This window comes from Cervus canadensis, chromosome 20 (assembly GCF_019320065.1).
Source record: "Cervus canadensis isolate Bull #8, Minnesota chromosome 20, ASM1932006v1, whole genome shotgun sequence".
In the NCBI taxonomy this organism is placed as follows: Eukaryota; Metazoa; Chordata; class Mammalia; order Artiodactyla; family Cervidae; genus Cervus; species Cervus canadensis.
This window is the reverse complement of record NC_057405.1, coordinates 32336326-32352588: the sequence shown is the minus strand read 5'-3', so window position 1 is coordinate 32352588 and position 16263 is coordinate 32336326. Positions and strand designations below refer to the sequence as shown.

General features: G+C 39.9%; 1 protein-coding gene across 1 annotated transcript in view; it reads left to right on the top strand.

Moving 5' to 3' along the window:
• ELOVL4 (ELOVL fatty acid elongase 4) overlaps positions 1 to 7853 on the top strand; it is a 35985-nt gene extending 28132 nt beyond the window's left edge. Inside the window, exons 4-6 of the mRNA XM_043439603.1 lie at positions 1785 to 1956; positions 3407 to 3534; positions 5788 to 7853. Of these exons, the coding sequence (XP_043295538.1) occupies positions 1785 to 1956; positions 3407 to 3534; positions 5788 to 6063 (576 nt within the window). The 3' untranslated portion in view covers positions 6064 to 7853. The remainder of the gene's footprint in view (positions 1 to 1784; positions 1957 to 3406; positions 3535 to 5787) is intronic.
• The last annotated feature ends 8410 nt before the right edge of the window (positions 7854 to 16263 follow it).

Here is a 16263-nt window from a genome sequence, read left to right as displayed (position 1 = left end):
GTGGCAGAATAAGTGTTTTACTCAGAGACTCATCTTTGTATTAGTTGTCATGTAGCTAAGAAGAATCTTTTCACTTTGATGTAGCTATTCAGTTCCCTGATGGCTTAGATGCAAAAGAATCTGCCTGCAATGCAGCAGACTTGGGTTTGATTGCTGGGTCAGAAGATCCCCTGGAGAAGGCAGTGGCTACCCACTCCAGTATTCTTGCCTGGAGAATTCCATGAACAGAGGAGCCTGGCAGGCTACAGTTCATGGGGTCACAAAGAGTGAGACACTACTGAGCGATTAACACTTTCACAAACTAAAAAGAAGGATTGTTAATTACTGTTTATGTCTCATTGCTAATTTAACATGCCAGATAAGAGGGGAAATAAGACATGACCTTCTAGATAGAGTTTGCATGCTCTGTTGCTAAGTCATGTCCAACTCCACAGACTATATCTCACCAGACTCCTCTGTCCATGGATTTCTCCAGGCAATAATACTGGAGTGGGTTGCCATTTCTTACTCCGGGGGATCTTCCTGACTCAGAGATCAAACCTATGTCTCCTTTGTTGGCTGGTGGATTCTTTACTGCTGAGCCACCTGGGAAGCCCCTTACTGCATGCACCAAAATGTTACACTTTAAAATACCAACATAATGGTGAATATTAAATATAGTGTTGCTATGAGTAGTTCCCTATTTCAAGTTTGTTTTCAAACAACTTTATCATTTTCAGCAATGTTATTATGCAAACAGACTCAGTAAATAATTCTCAGTTTGTAAATACAAGACAATTATTTTTTTCTTTGGATGTTCTCTTTTTTCCTTGCCTACACTTTAAAATCATAATTTTGTTTTTCAAAAGCGAACAGCCAAACCCAAACAGACAGAAACCCATGGCATCCAACAGGTGCTCTTATCAAATGAAGACCCTATCAGCTCTGAAGAGCCTAAGCCTTCCTGTGAATGCATCTGCCAAATGACACACACAAGTTTACCATCAGATTTCAGTTTTGTACTGCTGCCTTTGCTGTTGGTATATAGTGCAGATGTCATAGAAAATACTTGACATAAGAAAGATGAATCTAGATTACTATTTTAGTGGGATTCCTGTGAAATATTTTAAAATGTATATACAGAGGTCACCTCTCGCTGGATCCTTGGATCCTTAATCTCAGCGTGTAATGTAATCTTTCTGCACCATCTGGTGTCTTAATTAGAGCCCAGGAAAAGAAAAGACTTACTCATGTAAGCAGGATTATATTTATGACCTAGGAAATATTTGTTGCGTGTGTGTGTTTGTTGCAATTAATCATTTTAAAAATTTCACCACCTAATAAAAAATAATGTGGTTAAGTATTTTGTTGCACATGTTAAAGTGAGAAAGAGAGATTCAAGCACACTTGCAAGAATCTCTGAGGCTGGAATATAGGCTTGGCATGAACAACTGAAGTGCCTTTATAGAGTAAATATCTGTTTCTCTCCCACACTGGAAATCATAGCAGTTGAAAGTGTTCACAGCACTGCAGTGAGTGGGCTGGTACCCAGGACATCCAGCTATGAAACAGACTAAAAATCTTCTCTGAACTGTTGGTACAGTGTAGATACAGATTTGGAGTCTTTTATTTCCCATCATCTTCCCCATGAATAGATGCCTAGGTTTCACACCCACTTAAACAAAAATGATTCTATGCCTCATACGTTTTGTGCAGTAAAAATTGCTTAAGACTTCACTTTAGTAGAAAACCATGTGATAGTACCATTCTGGTGTTTGTAAAATGGTTTCCCTTTCTTTCTACAGATAGCTGCTGCTCTGTGGTGGTACTTTATATCTAAAGGAATTGAGTATTTGGACACGGTGTTTTTTATCCTGAGGAAGAAAAACAACCAAGTCTCTTTTCTTCACGTGTATCATCACTGCACCATGTTTACCTTGTGGTGGATCGGAATTAAGTGGGTCCCAGGAGGACAGGGTGAGCATCTTCAGGAACATGTCCCCGTGTACTAAATTATGTAAATGTGTCGGGTGGAAAGTGGTGGGAATTTGACTTGGTCTAATGGCAGCCCAGTCCAGTTTTCTTGCTTGGAGGATTCCATGGACAGAAGAGCCTGGCAGGCTACAGCCCATGAGACCGCAAAGAGTCAGACACGATGAGCAACTAACACACACACACACACACACACACAAATATAACTTCCTTCCAGGCTTAATTATTCCTGTGTTAATTTCGCTTTAAAGAAATTTGAAGAAAGTAGAGCTTTAGCTGTTTATCTGTGACTACTTTCACACCTAAAGATTTACCCCAGAGATTAGCATAAATGAATCCCAAGTGTAGCAAACAGTATTTTGAGAGGGAACAATGCTAGTGGTTCTGATCCAGAGGATACCAAGATAGAACTTCTCCATCTGAAGGTTCCATCTCTCCTCCAAGCCCAGAGCCCACTCTTGCTCTCAAATAGGCCCCAGAGCACCTACTGCTTCTTACTCAAAGGAAATTGTAGGTAGCCTTCTCAGTGTTGAAGAGAATCTGAACTCACAGTTTGGCCAAGATCTGCCTCCAGCTTTTCAGATGCCTGTACATTGGAGATAATTCACATCATTGAGCTGGAAACAGACCATTCCTCTGATGGGGACCCAGGTTACAAGTCATACTATAGTTCATCTTGCTACTTTACTTTCAAACTATTTATAAATCTAAGAAATGAGTATTATTTTGTTGTAGCTATGTGTATCAGCACATGTAAAGACAATAATGAAGGATTTACAGATCTGCTTAAACCATTATATGTACCCTGGCTTTTATTCCCCCAAGAGTAACAGAATGAAAAATAATATTGGCAGTATTATGACCTACTTAAATAGACTAGGGCCTACTTGAGCCACTTGGGCGGAGAAGGCAATGGCAACCCATTCCAGTATTCTTGCCTAGAAAATCCCATGGACGGAGGAGCCTGGTAGGCTGCAGTCCATGGGGTCGCGAAGAGTCAGACACGACTGAGCGACTTCACTTTGACTTTTCACTTTCATGCATTGGAGAAGGAAATGGCAACCCACTCCAGTGTTCTTGCCTGGAGAATCCCAGGGATGGAGGAGCCTGGTGGGCTGCCATCTATGGGGTTGCACAGAGTCAGACACCACTGAAGTGACTTAGCAGCAGCAGCAGCAGAGCCACTGGGGAAGTCCTTTGCCTTTGAAGAACACCCATTTTTATTTATATGGTTAAAGGTGTAGTCTAAACTTTAAAAATATTCCGCATGATCTTAAGAGAAGGCTTGTCCATTAGAACTGTTTTACAACTTTTATTTCTCATCTATACTCAGAATTAAATATTGGAAAATAATGTAGATTCATTTATTTTACATTCAGATGGCTTATCACCTAAGTAAAGATTTCTGTGTCTTGTATCACCTCTTTTTCTAAAGCATTTTTTGGAGCCCAGATGAATTCCTTCATCCATGTGATTATGTACTCATACTACGGGTTAGCTGCCTTTGGCCCGTGGATTCAGAAATATCTCTGGTGGAAACGATACCTGACCATGCTGCAGCTGGTGAGTTCTCTGTTAAAACACTGAGAATGTTAGACTGTCATTAATTGTGAAGTGCTGAGTCATTTTCAACCATTTTATGTTACCAAACTGGCTTTCTCTGTGTTCCAGCGATAGGAGTTTAGGCTGTCTGGCTCTGAGCTGCCTGTTCATAGGCTGAGTGCTCACAGACTCTTGCTTTTTAAATGTCCCTAAAAGACCAGATGCAGGTCCTGTCTGTCTAATAGGAATATCCTTTAAACATCTCTGTGAAATGGATGAGTAAAGATCTAGGCACGTTGCAAAATACACAATCGTTTATGATTAGAAAAATAACTTCTTAGTTTTTTTCCCACTTAAAATGTTATTATTACCTCTGTTCATTCTGCCCTTAAATACATTTTCTGTTTTTTGACTCCCATTTTTCGTCCTTGTGAACAGATCCTGTACATTTAGAATAGGAAAGTTGTAGAGAAGTCATAGAGCCAAGGAAGGGGTGGGGTAAAGGATGAACTTCCCTGGCCGCTCAGTGGTTAAGGCTCCATGCTTCTGCTGCAGAGGGTGCAAGTTTGATCCCTGGTCAGGGATCTAAGATCCCATATGCAGCGCTGTGTGGCCAAAAAATAAGTAAGTTAAAGGACCAAGGATCAAAGAACTCTTAATTCCCTAACACACAATCCTTAGAGAGCAGAGCTTGGTATACTCAAATGCTCATCTTCAGAGCAGACAGTTCGCAGCACCAACCCCTAGTAGGACTTCTGGTAGCATCTGGGTGACTCAGTGCAACCTTCAGAGCTGAAGCGCCAGCCCAGTAATCAAACCGGAAATCCAAAACCAACCTGGTAGCTATTCTTCAAGCCTTGGAAATTTATTATAATTTGCTTTAATCATAGCATGTGCACAATTTTATCAGTGGAATCACATTTGGAAATACATTCATCTCTGTTTTAAGTTGCCAAACAACAGGCTACCCAAACAGGAAGCACAGCTTTTGGGGAGTACTGGGTGTGCAGGACTCATCTGCAAGTAAAATGCTACAGGAAGCTTCCTCCAGTTTTTGTGTAACCTGTTTACACAGTTTGTGTAATTCGTTTCTCTCAGTTATTAGTAAGTGGGCCCAAGAAAACGAGAAGACAGAAATCATGTGAACTGTTCTTATCTACTTTGCGGGAAGACTGCACCTGATTCTCTTTGAGCGATGCCTGACTCAGTCACCCCCCAGACACACCCTTTTCCAGTGATGCAGGTTCTAAGAATCATTGTGAAATCAAAAGTCCCTAAAACCTGGATTTTGCCATGGGAAACTTTTAAAGTTTTTTAGTCTGATAGAAATTTGGAGCTTTACATGGGATAAACTTTTAAAATAATATTTAATAAAATAATATTGATAATGCTATCCTTAAAAGAGAAGCTGCAATTGCCCATTTTAGATAGGGTGTTAATTTTGTGAAAGGTAGTGTATTTCCAAGGCAGAAGTTCTCACAGCAGTGAATCTTGTATGTTAACCTTGTGAAAAATTAAGTGTTGTTTAATCACATGGAATTCATAAATTCTTATAATGAGAGCTGTCCTCTCCTTTTATACTTACTATCAAATATCTACTAAGTTTTACCAAGAATCTTAGTTTTTAAAGGATTATGTTAATTCAATTTTTAATTAATTGTAAAATGCATATTTACCTGTCTCCAATTCTATAAGAAACAGATAATGAACCATTTTGATAAACTCATTTTTAAAAGTATATGTACCAGCTTGCTAACAACTTTGTGGAAAGAAATCAGTCTATTTGGGAGGAAAACAAAAACTGAAGAGCCTTCACTCTCTTAGGCCAGTGATATTCCCTCTCATTAGATAACATTATTCAGTGTTATGCAAAAAATAATTCCCTGGGTCCAGATACCAGGCCAAGGGCCCAGGAATCGTGGGGATGAATGCAGAGCCCTGCCCTTAAGTGGTACTCGAGGGGAGAGACGGACAGTCCAGAAGTCAGCAGATGCAAAAGACATAATTCCTCCGAAACACAAAACCAGCCCAAACCAGAACCCTTTGGTTAAAGGGATGGAGGACCCCATTGGGTGGGGGTACTTGAGTCTTAGCAGGAAGCCCTCGTTGAGGACATGGTTTTGAGAAGCGGCCCACGTGAGAAGGAGCCAGAGAACGCTGAGGTCTTGGGCGCTGGGTCAGGCACGGGCCTGTCTCAGCCGCAGGGAAGGTGCTGCGGTCGGGACGAGCTGCTTGCTGCCCACAGTAAGCGAGGCTGTGCTGTTCTGATTTCAGGTTCAGTTCCACGTGACCATCGGGCACACGGCACTGTCGCTGTACACCGACTGCCCCTTCCCCAAGTGGATGCACTGGGCTCTCATCGCCTACGCCATCAGCTTCATTTTCCTCTTCCTTAACTTCTATGTGCGGACGTACAAAGAGCCCAAGAAAGCAAGACCTGGAAAAACAGCGGCGAATGGTATTTCAGCGAACGGTGTGAACAAATCCGAAAACCACCTAGTGGTAGAAAATGGCAAGAAGCAGAAAAATGGAAAAGCAAAAGGAGAGTAAAGCGAACTGGGCCTTACCTGGTGTTGACAGTGAGGAAGTTCCCACTTCATTTAAGATTTCAGGGAAAACAGAAGCAAATGAGGGTTTGAGGGTGGGGAGAAAAAAGGCAAATGTGCTCTATGTATTATTAGTAACCTTTAGATTGAGTAAAGTGTTAAATACAACACCCAGATGTTTTATTTATGAAGTTTTTATTTTAAACATTTTTTTTATTAGCCTTGATGTTGTCAGACCAAAGCAAATCATCACGTGATTTTGGAGACCACCCCCACCCCCCCACATTCACATCCAACAATGCATGAGATTTTTCATTTCTCTTCATCCTTCAGTTTGATGATCACAGAAACACGGTCTTTATGCCTTTTTTTTTTTTTTTTTTTTTTTTAGCTAAATTGCAACTTATGTACTGATGAAAATCAGTTACCTTATCTTTTCTGGTCCCAAACTGGAAATGCAGATAGTTTAAAACGTGCACATTTGAATTCATTTGCTTACTGGAATGATCAAATCTCTCCACCTGTAGTCCGAAGATACCCTTTTGATTGGAATTAAATTTTAAAAATCTGATGATCTTTGTAGACTCTTAGAGGCTTTATGATGATGGTGTTGGTGACAATAGAATTACAGTAAAATCCTGTCCAGTGGCTCAGTTCACTGTGACCTGCAGCACAAATCACTGTGGGAAACAATTTTTGTGATGAAAAGGCAGCCTTTCAATACTCCTGTTACTACTGGGTATATATTATGAAAATTAAGATTACTGTCTGATTGGAACATGAAACAATTCATGTGTCTACTAGTAACATCATAAAATAGCTACATTTATGTGCTGTTAGAAGAGAGTATGTTGATTTTTATCAGGCTTTCCTTGTTTTGATTTGTGGCTGTTACCGATTTTTCATATGTGGAAATATACCTACCTCTTCTGTTGGAAAGAACATTTAAAATTAAATAAATTTTAATTAAAAAATCAAGGAGTCCTCTAATGTAAATTTTAATACTAACTTTCAAATTCACTAACTTTTTTTTTTTTACAAATAGCATACAGCAAGCTTTTTTGTGAAATTATCCTTCTCTTTCAATGTGTTTAATTTTGGAGTGATATTTTTCTGTGACAAAGTTGCAAGATCTTATTTGTAACTAGATATGAAGTGTAAACCCGTTTTGGTGCAATATTCTTGACTCCTTGGTGCTAAAGATCATTAAATTCAATGCTTGATTGTTAAAAGGTCTTAATTGCTAAGACATAAAGTGAGTAAAAGTGAGGGTTGTCAGATCCAGAAAATTAAATTTGCTCTTTACCAATGAAGTATTTCATGTGATGTAAAAACACAACTGGAAATTCACTAGGAAAGAACTTGTACTATGTCTTATTACATAGGTTAAATTGCTAGTGGGTATTGCACAGGGATCTTGTGACCAAAAAATAAAAAGGCATGAGTATTTCTAAGCATCTTTAACATATCAAAACTGCATGTGCAGGATGTAATGCTGTTTGTGCAGACTATTTCAGAATACTTTGTAAACTATGAAATATTTATTGTGCATTCAAATTACACACTTCTCCCCCCACCCCAACCCAAGGCATGCAGACATGAGAACTACAGAAAATTTGCAGCACGTAATAGTTTGATCTAGGAGGATTCAACACTTTTGTTTTTACCACTCAGTTTGTAATGACTAGAGATTTGTAAATCTTTGTGAACATTCTGTACTAGTTCCCTAGAGCTATTCATTCCCTGCTACCTGATTTCAGCACAATAAATATACTACTGCTATGGGAAAAATGATTTTTTTTGGCTACTCAGTTTATTATAATATAAATCTTCTAGATATTTATTTATTTAATTCAGTTGTTAATATTCTAAATTATTCCCTGCTGCCAATTTCTAGTGTAGAAAAGAAATGAAACTAGAACTTGGGTGTCAATAATTTCTGGCAAAAAGCTTATTTTTTTATGGTAGCATATTTTTACTTTAAAACTTAGATGTTTCTTTGGAAGAATTTTTGGATTCCTGGCATATCATTTTGTTGTGAATTCTTACATTTGTCATTTCAAATGTAAGCTTTTTTTTTTTAAAAAAGAAACTTTTAATTTTATATTGGAGTGTAGTTGAGTAACAATGTATTGGTTTTAGGTGTACAGTGAAGAGATTCAGTTCTGCATATACATGTATCTGTTCTTTACCAAATTCTTTTTCCATTTAGGTTGTCATGTAATATTGAGCAGAGTTCCCTGTGCTATACAGTAGTAGGTCCTTGTTGGTTATCCATTTTAAATATAGCAGTGTGTACATGGTAACACTTTTTAACGGTGTGCTGTTTTTTGTTCTAAAAATAAAGTTAGCAAGTTCTCCTGTTCTGATATTCAAATCCTCCAGTCCTTACTATACTTTAAGTTTTGTTTTGTTTTTTTTTTTACCAAAGATGATTTTAAGATGTAATAAATACAGTCTTTTATGAGCACTTTCATAATTTCTCTATTACCCCACTAAATACACATGCCTCATATGTAAAAATCAGTGAGGAGGATTGCATCCTCTTTCTGGTAAAACTGTGTCAGTAACTTAAGAAAAATATTCTTAGAAAACGGAATTTCTGAAATATTTGCATTGACTAGAAATAGCTGAGGTGTGTTAGCAGTGTGTTTTCCCATTGAATTGATAACTGTGGCTCTCTTTGTTCTTTTTTCTGTGTTACCCCTGACTCTGCTTTGCTGCTGGACACTGACTAGTTCCAGTCTTAGCATTATTAATTCAGTTACTCTCTTTTTCACTCTTTCCACACATACTCTGAGGCATTCAAACATATTTTCCTATAGATTATTATATTCACATTTTAGAACATCAAATCTAGCAGTGCTTTTTTATTTATCAGGAATATTTTAATTTAAAGGCTTGCTTCATGTAGGTTAGGTGCTCAGCCATGTCCGACTTTTTGCGGCCCCATGGCCTGTGGCCCACCAGGCTCCTCTTGTCCATGGAATTCTCCAGGCAGGAATGCTGGAGTGGGCTGCCATTCTCTTCACTTCTTCCCGACCCAGGGATTGAACCCGGGGCTCCCGCGTTGCAGGCACATTCTTTACCATCTGAATCACCAGGGACGCGCTTCATAGAGGGATACCCTGTAAATGAGAAAGAGAACCTAGAGATGGAGGTGATTTTTGCTGCCGTATCTGTTAATAATGTAATTGAGGCCTTAGGTATTGAGTGTTGGGGCAGAGCCTTTGAATCTCACCTTCATTAGAATGTGATAGCGTGCTGAACTGTTCACTGTCTCTCAGCTCATCCCTTGTTATGGCCTTAACCTCAGCCAGCCGTATTTGTAACATTGTCCTTACTGAGAAAAAGATGACGGTGGATGTATAGCTGTAAGTGGTATCCTCACTACAGACCTGGGCGACTCAGAGTTAGGATTTTGCTGGATGATCAATAGGGTCGAAGAGCTGAGAGGCTGAGCAACCTGCCCAGGCACACAGCATCTGAGCAGTAACCACAGAACCTGCTTGATGAGATCAGTCATCTGCCACTCAGCATGTAAGTGGTTTTGACAGGTAACCTCAGAAAGCAAGTCCTTACTACTGGATTTTACAATCCATCCTTAAATTAATCTCAGGTATTTCAGGCAGGGGCTTCCCTGGTGGCTCAGCGGTAAAAGAACCCACCTGCCAATGCAGGAGATGTGAGTTTGATCCCTGGGTCAGGAAGATACCCTGGAGGAGGAAATGACAACCTATTTCAGGACTTTTGGCTGGAAAATCCCACGGACAGAGGAGCCTGGCGGGCTGTATAGTCCACAGGTTAGCGAAAGAGTCGGACACAAATTAGTGACTAAACAGCAATAACAATTTTAGGCAGAGGACATCTGAACCAGAAGAATCTTCACGAAAAGGAAGAAATGTAGAAACAGATTTCTTGTGTCAAAACACTGCAGATCACGCAAGTATTTTATCAGGTCGGTTTTCCTGATGTAAATTATAGAGGGAATGCACAAGTGTCAATTGAAAGGCACAGCTATTTTTTTTTTAAGTTTTTATAATAGGAGGCTGTAACATAACCCTGTGTTCCTGAAGGATATTCAGAGGTCTAAATTAAAAGTTACAATTGACATATAGAACAAATAACCAGGTGAGGACCGTGACATTTGAAGAGATGGTAATAGCTTTGTTTGGATGGTGACTAATTACCATCCTGGCAGGGGGATGATCTGAATTATCTCTTGGCGTCCTTTTACACTTACAGGTCTAAATTTTGGAGAAATTAAGCATTTTTCTACCAGTTTAAAAGAAACCCCAGAACTTAGGTCTCCTTTTTTCTTTGTCTTTTTCATTTTACGACATAGAGACATGTTTACATGTCCACGTGTGACCAAAGTTTCCTTCATACATTTATTCATTGGAGATCCATCTGATCTTAAATTGAAATTCAACTAGAATTTTTTTATTTTTTCCATTCGCAGAAGTATGTGCATGCATGTCGCTTCAGTAGTGTCCAACTCTTTGGGACCCTATGAGCTGTAGCCCGCCAGGCTCCTCTGTGCATGGTGATTCTCCAAGCAAGAATATTGGAGTCAGTTGCTATGCCCTCCTCCAGGGGATCTTCCCTGGTCCAGGGATAGAACCCACATTTCTTGCATCTCCTGCATTGGCAGGCTGGGTTCTTTACCACTAGCACCCTCATAGGTGAGGTTTCCCCAAAGAATGTGTCCTTAAAGCAGTATCTTCTTTAAGAATAAATGCATGCTGAAACACATCATTTGATGTCTATCTACCTAATTATAATAATCTAATGCAGCGATCAGAAAGTCACATTGTAACTGAACATCTCCACAAAGAATATGTCCACGTTAAAAGCTAAGATGAAAAACTCTGGGAAGGTTTAAATAATACAACTGTTTCTAAAAAGACAAGGTCTTGAAATTACTGGATATCCCACTTTAAATACAAGACTGTGCATTGTAAAAAGTATTCGTCAGCCCACAGGCATATTCTGTATCCACTGTCAGTCTCCACATACCCTTGAATCCTTTTCTTGCAATTTTAGAGAAGCCAGTCAGGTAGTTCCTTTCCTCGGTTTAATTTTTTTTCTTCCTTTTTTATTTGACATTAAGAGAAAGGAAAGCATCCAGTTGAGATTCATTCTTTGTCATCCCTGATGCTGTAGGCTTAGACTGAGATTCTCCTCCCTGTGAGGTAGCTATCCTCAGAACCAGTCTTTCAAGAAGAATGATTACCAAGCTATTTGGTAATGAGAGGGTGGGTAGCTTACTAGTCTTGCACAGTATTATGTTAGTGGCATTCATACCTCACCTTTGAATATGATTTATGTTTTAATTTCCTCAATAAATCTGGGAACCAAACACAAACACAACTTTAACATTTTTCTAAGCAGATTATATATAGTTAGGGTTTATCAACTGTATGCATATAGGTGAATTTCAGATATTTTCCACGTTCAATTCTCATAGTGAAAATTCAAGATGTTATTCGGTCACAAAGATAGTTGCTCATTAAAGATACATTTATTCAACAATGTTTGCATGTTTATATTAGACTTGAATTATTATTACCAGCCCTTGTAAAAGTGGTGTCTGGTCTTTTTGTCAGAAAAGGAGAATGGGAGCTGTTGAGGCAAAAGTGCCGACTTGAATTTGGGGAACAAATTTCTAATTTATCCTCAGAGTTGAAATTTGGAGTTTACATCCCAGAGTCTTCCCTACATATTAACTGTTTTAGAAATCCAGCCCCATCTTTAGGTTTGTGTGCTAGATGTTAGCAGCTCTATGAATCCATTCCTAACCCTTTGAAATGTTCTCCTTCTGTCCTTTCCTCTCTTTGTGTTACAGTCTGGAGGATGAAAGATTACATTTCTCAGACTCCCTCACAAATTCAGGTGAGCTAGTTGCTTAGTCGTGTCTGACCCTTGGCAACCCCATGGACTTAGCCCGCCAGGCTCCTCTGTATATGGAATTCTCCAGGCAAGAACACTGGAGTGGGTTGCCACGCCCTTCTCCAGGGGATCTTCCCAACTCAGGAATCAGAATGGGGACTCCCGCATTGCAGGTGGATTCTTTACCACCTCAGCCAGCAGGGAAGCGCTCGGGGAGGCACTTAGGAAACTTTTGAAAGGCAGAAGGGAGGTGGATGCCATCTTTCTGTAGTAATGCGATCATGTGAATAGACTCCTTACTGACATATATGTTGGCAATAGCTGAACTGCATGTTCTACTACCTTGGCACCAAGTTTGTGAAGGCAGGCAGTGGTAATGGTGATAACAGTCATGGCAGATGTGGTCATGGGAATTTGAAGTCAAAGACAGGGGGTGGCCTCCTGACTTTTATTCCTCCAAGTTACCAGTAATAGTATAAGCATCTAATTCTTTGAATTAAAGCTCTTTCTGCCTGAAATACGTTGAGTGGTATCTATTGCATGCAGTGACTCTTACGTAATGAAGTATTCAGTACCAAAATGTAATCAGGGAACAGGCTGCTTGAGATAAGAATGTGGAATTGGTTATCTGACCTAGTTGAGCTTATAGGCAGTGAAAATTTCATGAAATGAGATACTACTTTCCATGTAGTAGATAGCTGACATTTTCACTGTGGTCACGGAGAACAAAATAACTACTGAAAGCAAAGTCTTTGGCAGACCTAGGGGTGACATTATTGAAGTATTGTGATGGAAATGAAGAATATAAAGACTTGAGTGAGATGGATGTTTCTGATTGCCCTGCAGAGCTATCAGAAAGAAAATTCACTCATTCCTAGCTGCCCTAAGAGGCCCTCTTACATCTTGTAGTGGGAGATCTCACCTTAAAACGAGCTCCAAAGTTTGGTCCAAACTGGTGGCAGAATTACCACTGAAGTTCACAGCCTCAATAAGTGAAAGTTGTGGTGGTAACTGGGAAAGAGTGGGACCCAAAGAATTGGATTGGGGACATTTGGATGGGTGTACATGAATCCGAGAACCTGATTCTCTAAATCCCATTGGATATTTCTAGCCAAGAAAAGCAGCACTTTGTTCCTGGTCAGATATTAGTCCTTGGTTACTTGAGATCCTGTAATGACTTCAACCAAGGTGGTGGTTGTTGCTCAGCCTCTAAGTCCTGTCCGACTTTGCAACCCCATGAACTGCAGCTTGCCAGGCCTCCTTGTCCTTCACAATCTCCTGGAACTTGCTCAAACTCATGTCCATTGAGTCATCCAACCATCTCTGTTGCCCCTTTCTCCTCTTGCCTTCAATCTTTTCCAGCATCAGGGTCTTTTCCAATGAATCAGCTCTTCACATCAGGTAGCCAAAGTATTGGAGCCTCAGTTTCAGCAGCAGTCCTTCCAAAGAATATCCAGGGTTGATTTCCTTTATGACTGACTGGTTTGATCTCCTTGCAGTCCAAGGGACTCTCAAGAGTCTTCTCCAACACCACAGTTCAAAAGCATCAGCCTTCTTTATGGTCCAACTCTCACATCCATACATGACTACTGGAAAAATCATAGCTTTAGACTATACAGACGTTTGTCGGCAAAGTGATGTCTCTGCTTTTTAATATACTGTCAAGGTTTATCGTAACTTTTCTTTCAAGGAGAAATTAAAAATTTCATGGCTGCAGTCACCGTCTCACCCAAGGTAGAGACCTTCTAAAGCAATGCTGATCTTCCTTGTGTCTGCTTTCTACTTTTTCAGTGTCATCAGATCTGTCAGAAGAATTACAGCATGCTCCAGGGTGAAAACACAGAATCTATCCTGGGATGAGATAGCCTAGAATTATAGGACTTGGCTAGTTTTTCCCTGCCTTGAATTTATGAATGCTAAGAAAGCAGAAAGAAACATATCTTAGGGTTAGCCTGAAATTATTTTTAAAGAATTTTAAGGGATTGAAATTACTAATATAGATGTACTTATCAGAAATGTTTAATTTGAGGACATAACAGTGAGGAGTAAGCTTTAATAATTTGTCAAGTGTTTAACCTGAAATCAGGAAAACCTGGCATCATTGATGGCCTGCATCAGAGTGAGACATATGTTAGAAATTCATTGCATTAACGGAGGAGAGACTCCAAAGGCTATTAGGAATGTTGCAGTTTATTTATCGTATGTGACTCCCCCTGACCACTGTCTCATCATATTTGAGAAATACAGTGTTAAGTGTACATTGGCCATATTTCCTTGAAAATTTCTGTAGTGGCTGTTTTCTGTAGACTGTGGACTGCAAGGAGGAAAACTTCTTCTACCCTCTTAGGTTCAGTTCAGTCACTCAGTCATGTCAGACTCTTTGAGACCCCATGAACTGCAGCACTGCAGGCCTCCCTGTCCATCACCAACTCCCAAAGTTTACTCAAACTCATGTCCATTGAGTTGGTGATGCCATCCAACCATCTAATCCTCTGTTGTCCCCTTCTCCTGACTTCAATCTTACCCAGCATCAGGGTCTTTTCAAATGAGTCAGTTCTTCGCATCGGGTGGCCAAAATATTGGAGTTTCAGCTTCAGCATCAGTCTTTCCAATAAATATTCAGGACTGATTTCCTTTAGGATTGACTGATTGGATCTCCTTGCAGTCCAAGTGTCTCTCAAGAGTCTTCTCCAACATCACTGTTCAAAAGCATCAACTCTTCAGGGCTCAGCTTTCTTTATAGTCCAACTCTCACATCCATACATGCCTACTGGAAAAACTGTAGCGTTGACTAGACAGACCTTTGTTGGCAAAGTAATAACTCTGCTTTTTAATATGCTGTCTAAGGTTGGTCATAACTTTTCCAAGGAGCAAGCGTCTTTTAATTTCATGGCTGCAATCACCATCTGCAGTGATTTTGGAGCCCCCCAAAATAGAGTCTGTCACTGTTTCCATTGCTTCCCCATCTATTTGCCATGAAGTGATGGGACCAGATGCCATAATCTTAGTTTTCTGAATGTTGAGTTTTAAGCCACCTTTACCTGTGAATTAAACTGACAAGAGACAGATTATCAAGAGAAGAGCTTTATAACATTTATTGATGTTAATATTTTCAATTTAATATGCATAGGTGAAGAAATAAAAAACTTGAAGAAATGATTAGCCTTGGGAGTTATATACCATTTTAACAAAAGACAACAAATTGTAGAGAAGTGACTGGACAAAGGAAAGGGAATCTCAGATTCTAGGGCTCATGCTTTGTGGGAAAGTAACTAGGAAGCATATGGGAGAAACTCATGGGAGACAAGGGTTATTTCATGAGGTGGTTTTTTGTTTTGTTTTGTTTTTTCCTAATGCAGACTCATCTCTGTTCCTTCTTTGTTTTCAGGGATAAGGGTTGTTCTCCCTTTCCTGATACAGGAGAAGAGGGAACAGCCTCAACAGGGAAAATTTATTCCCTGCTGTTAGGCAGTCAGAGGGAGGGCAAAGAGCTCTTTCTGTGTCTGCTTTTTCTCAACTGCCTGCAGCTCAAAATAATCCTTGTTAAAAAAAAAAAAAAAAAAAAAAATAATCCTTGTTGTCAAAGTGAAGTGCTTTGGGGTGACATATTCTGATCCTTCAGGATGATGAAGGAGGGAAAGTGCTGTTTCTGAAGTACATTCTCTGACTTCAGTAGGAATGATGGTATTGCAGATTGCCAGAGGCCAAATGCCAGTACTTAAATGCCAAAATGGACATGGTTATCGTAATGGGCAGCTGAGTCTGACGGTTATTATTATTAGGCCGTGCCACAAGGCTTGCAGGATCTTATTTCCCTGACCAGGGATTGAACCTGGGCCCTCTGCAATGGAAGCATGGAGTCTTAACCACTGGACTGCCAGGGAATTCCCCTGAGTCGTTATTAAAATAACTTCATCTATATTTATGCATGTGTGTGTGCATGCTCAGTTATGTCCGACTCTTTATGACCCCATGGACTATTGCCCACCAGGCTTCTCTGCCCATGGAATTTTCCAGGCCAGAATGCTGGAGTACATTGCCATTTCCTGCTCCAGGGGATCTTCCTGACTCAGGGATCAAACCCTCATCTCTTGCATATCCTGCATTGGCAGAAGCCTTCTTTACCAACTGCACCACCTGGGAAGCCCGAATATTTATGGTGGCTGAGAATTTATTATGATGTCCCTAGGACTGAGACAGATAGGCAACCTACTTGATTTCTATCTCTCACTCTAAACTTAGTGAGCACAGATGTGGCTTGAGTCTCCATGATAGACACAGCCCCCACATCAATTTCCATACCTGAGTCATT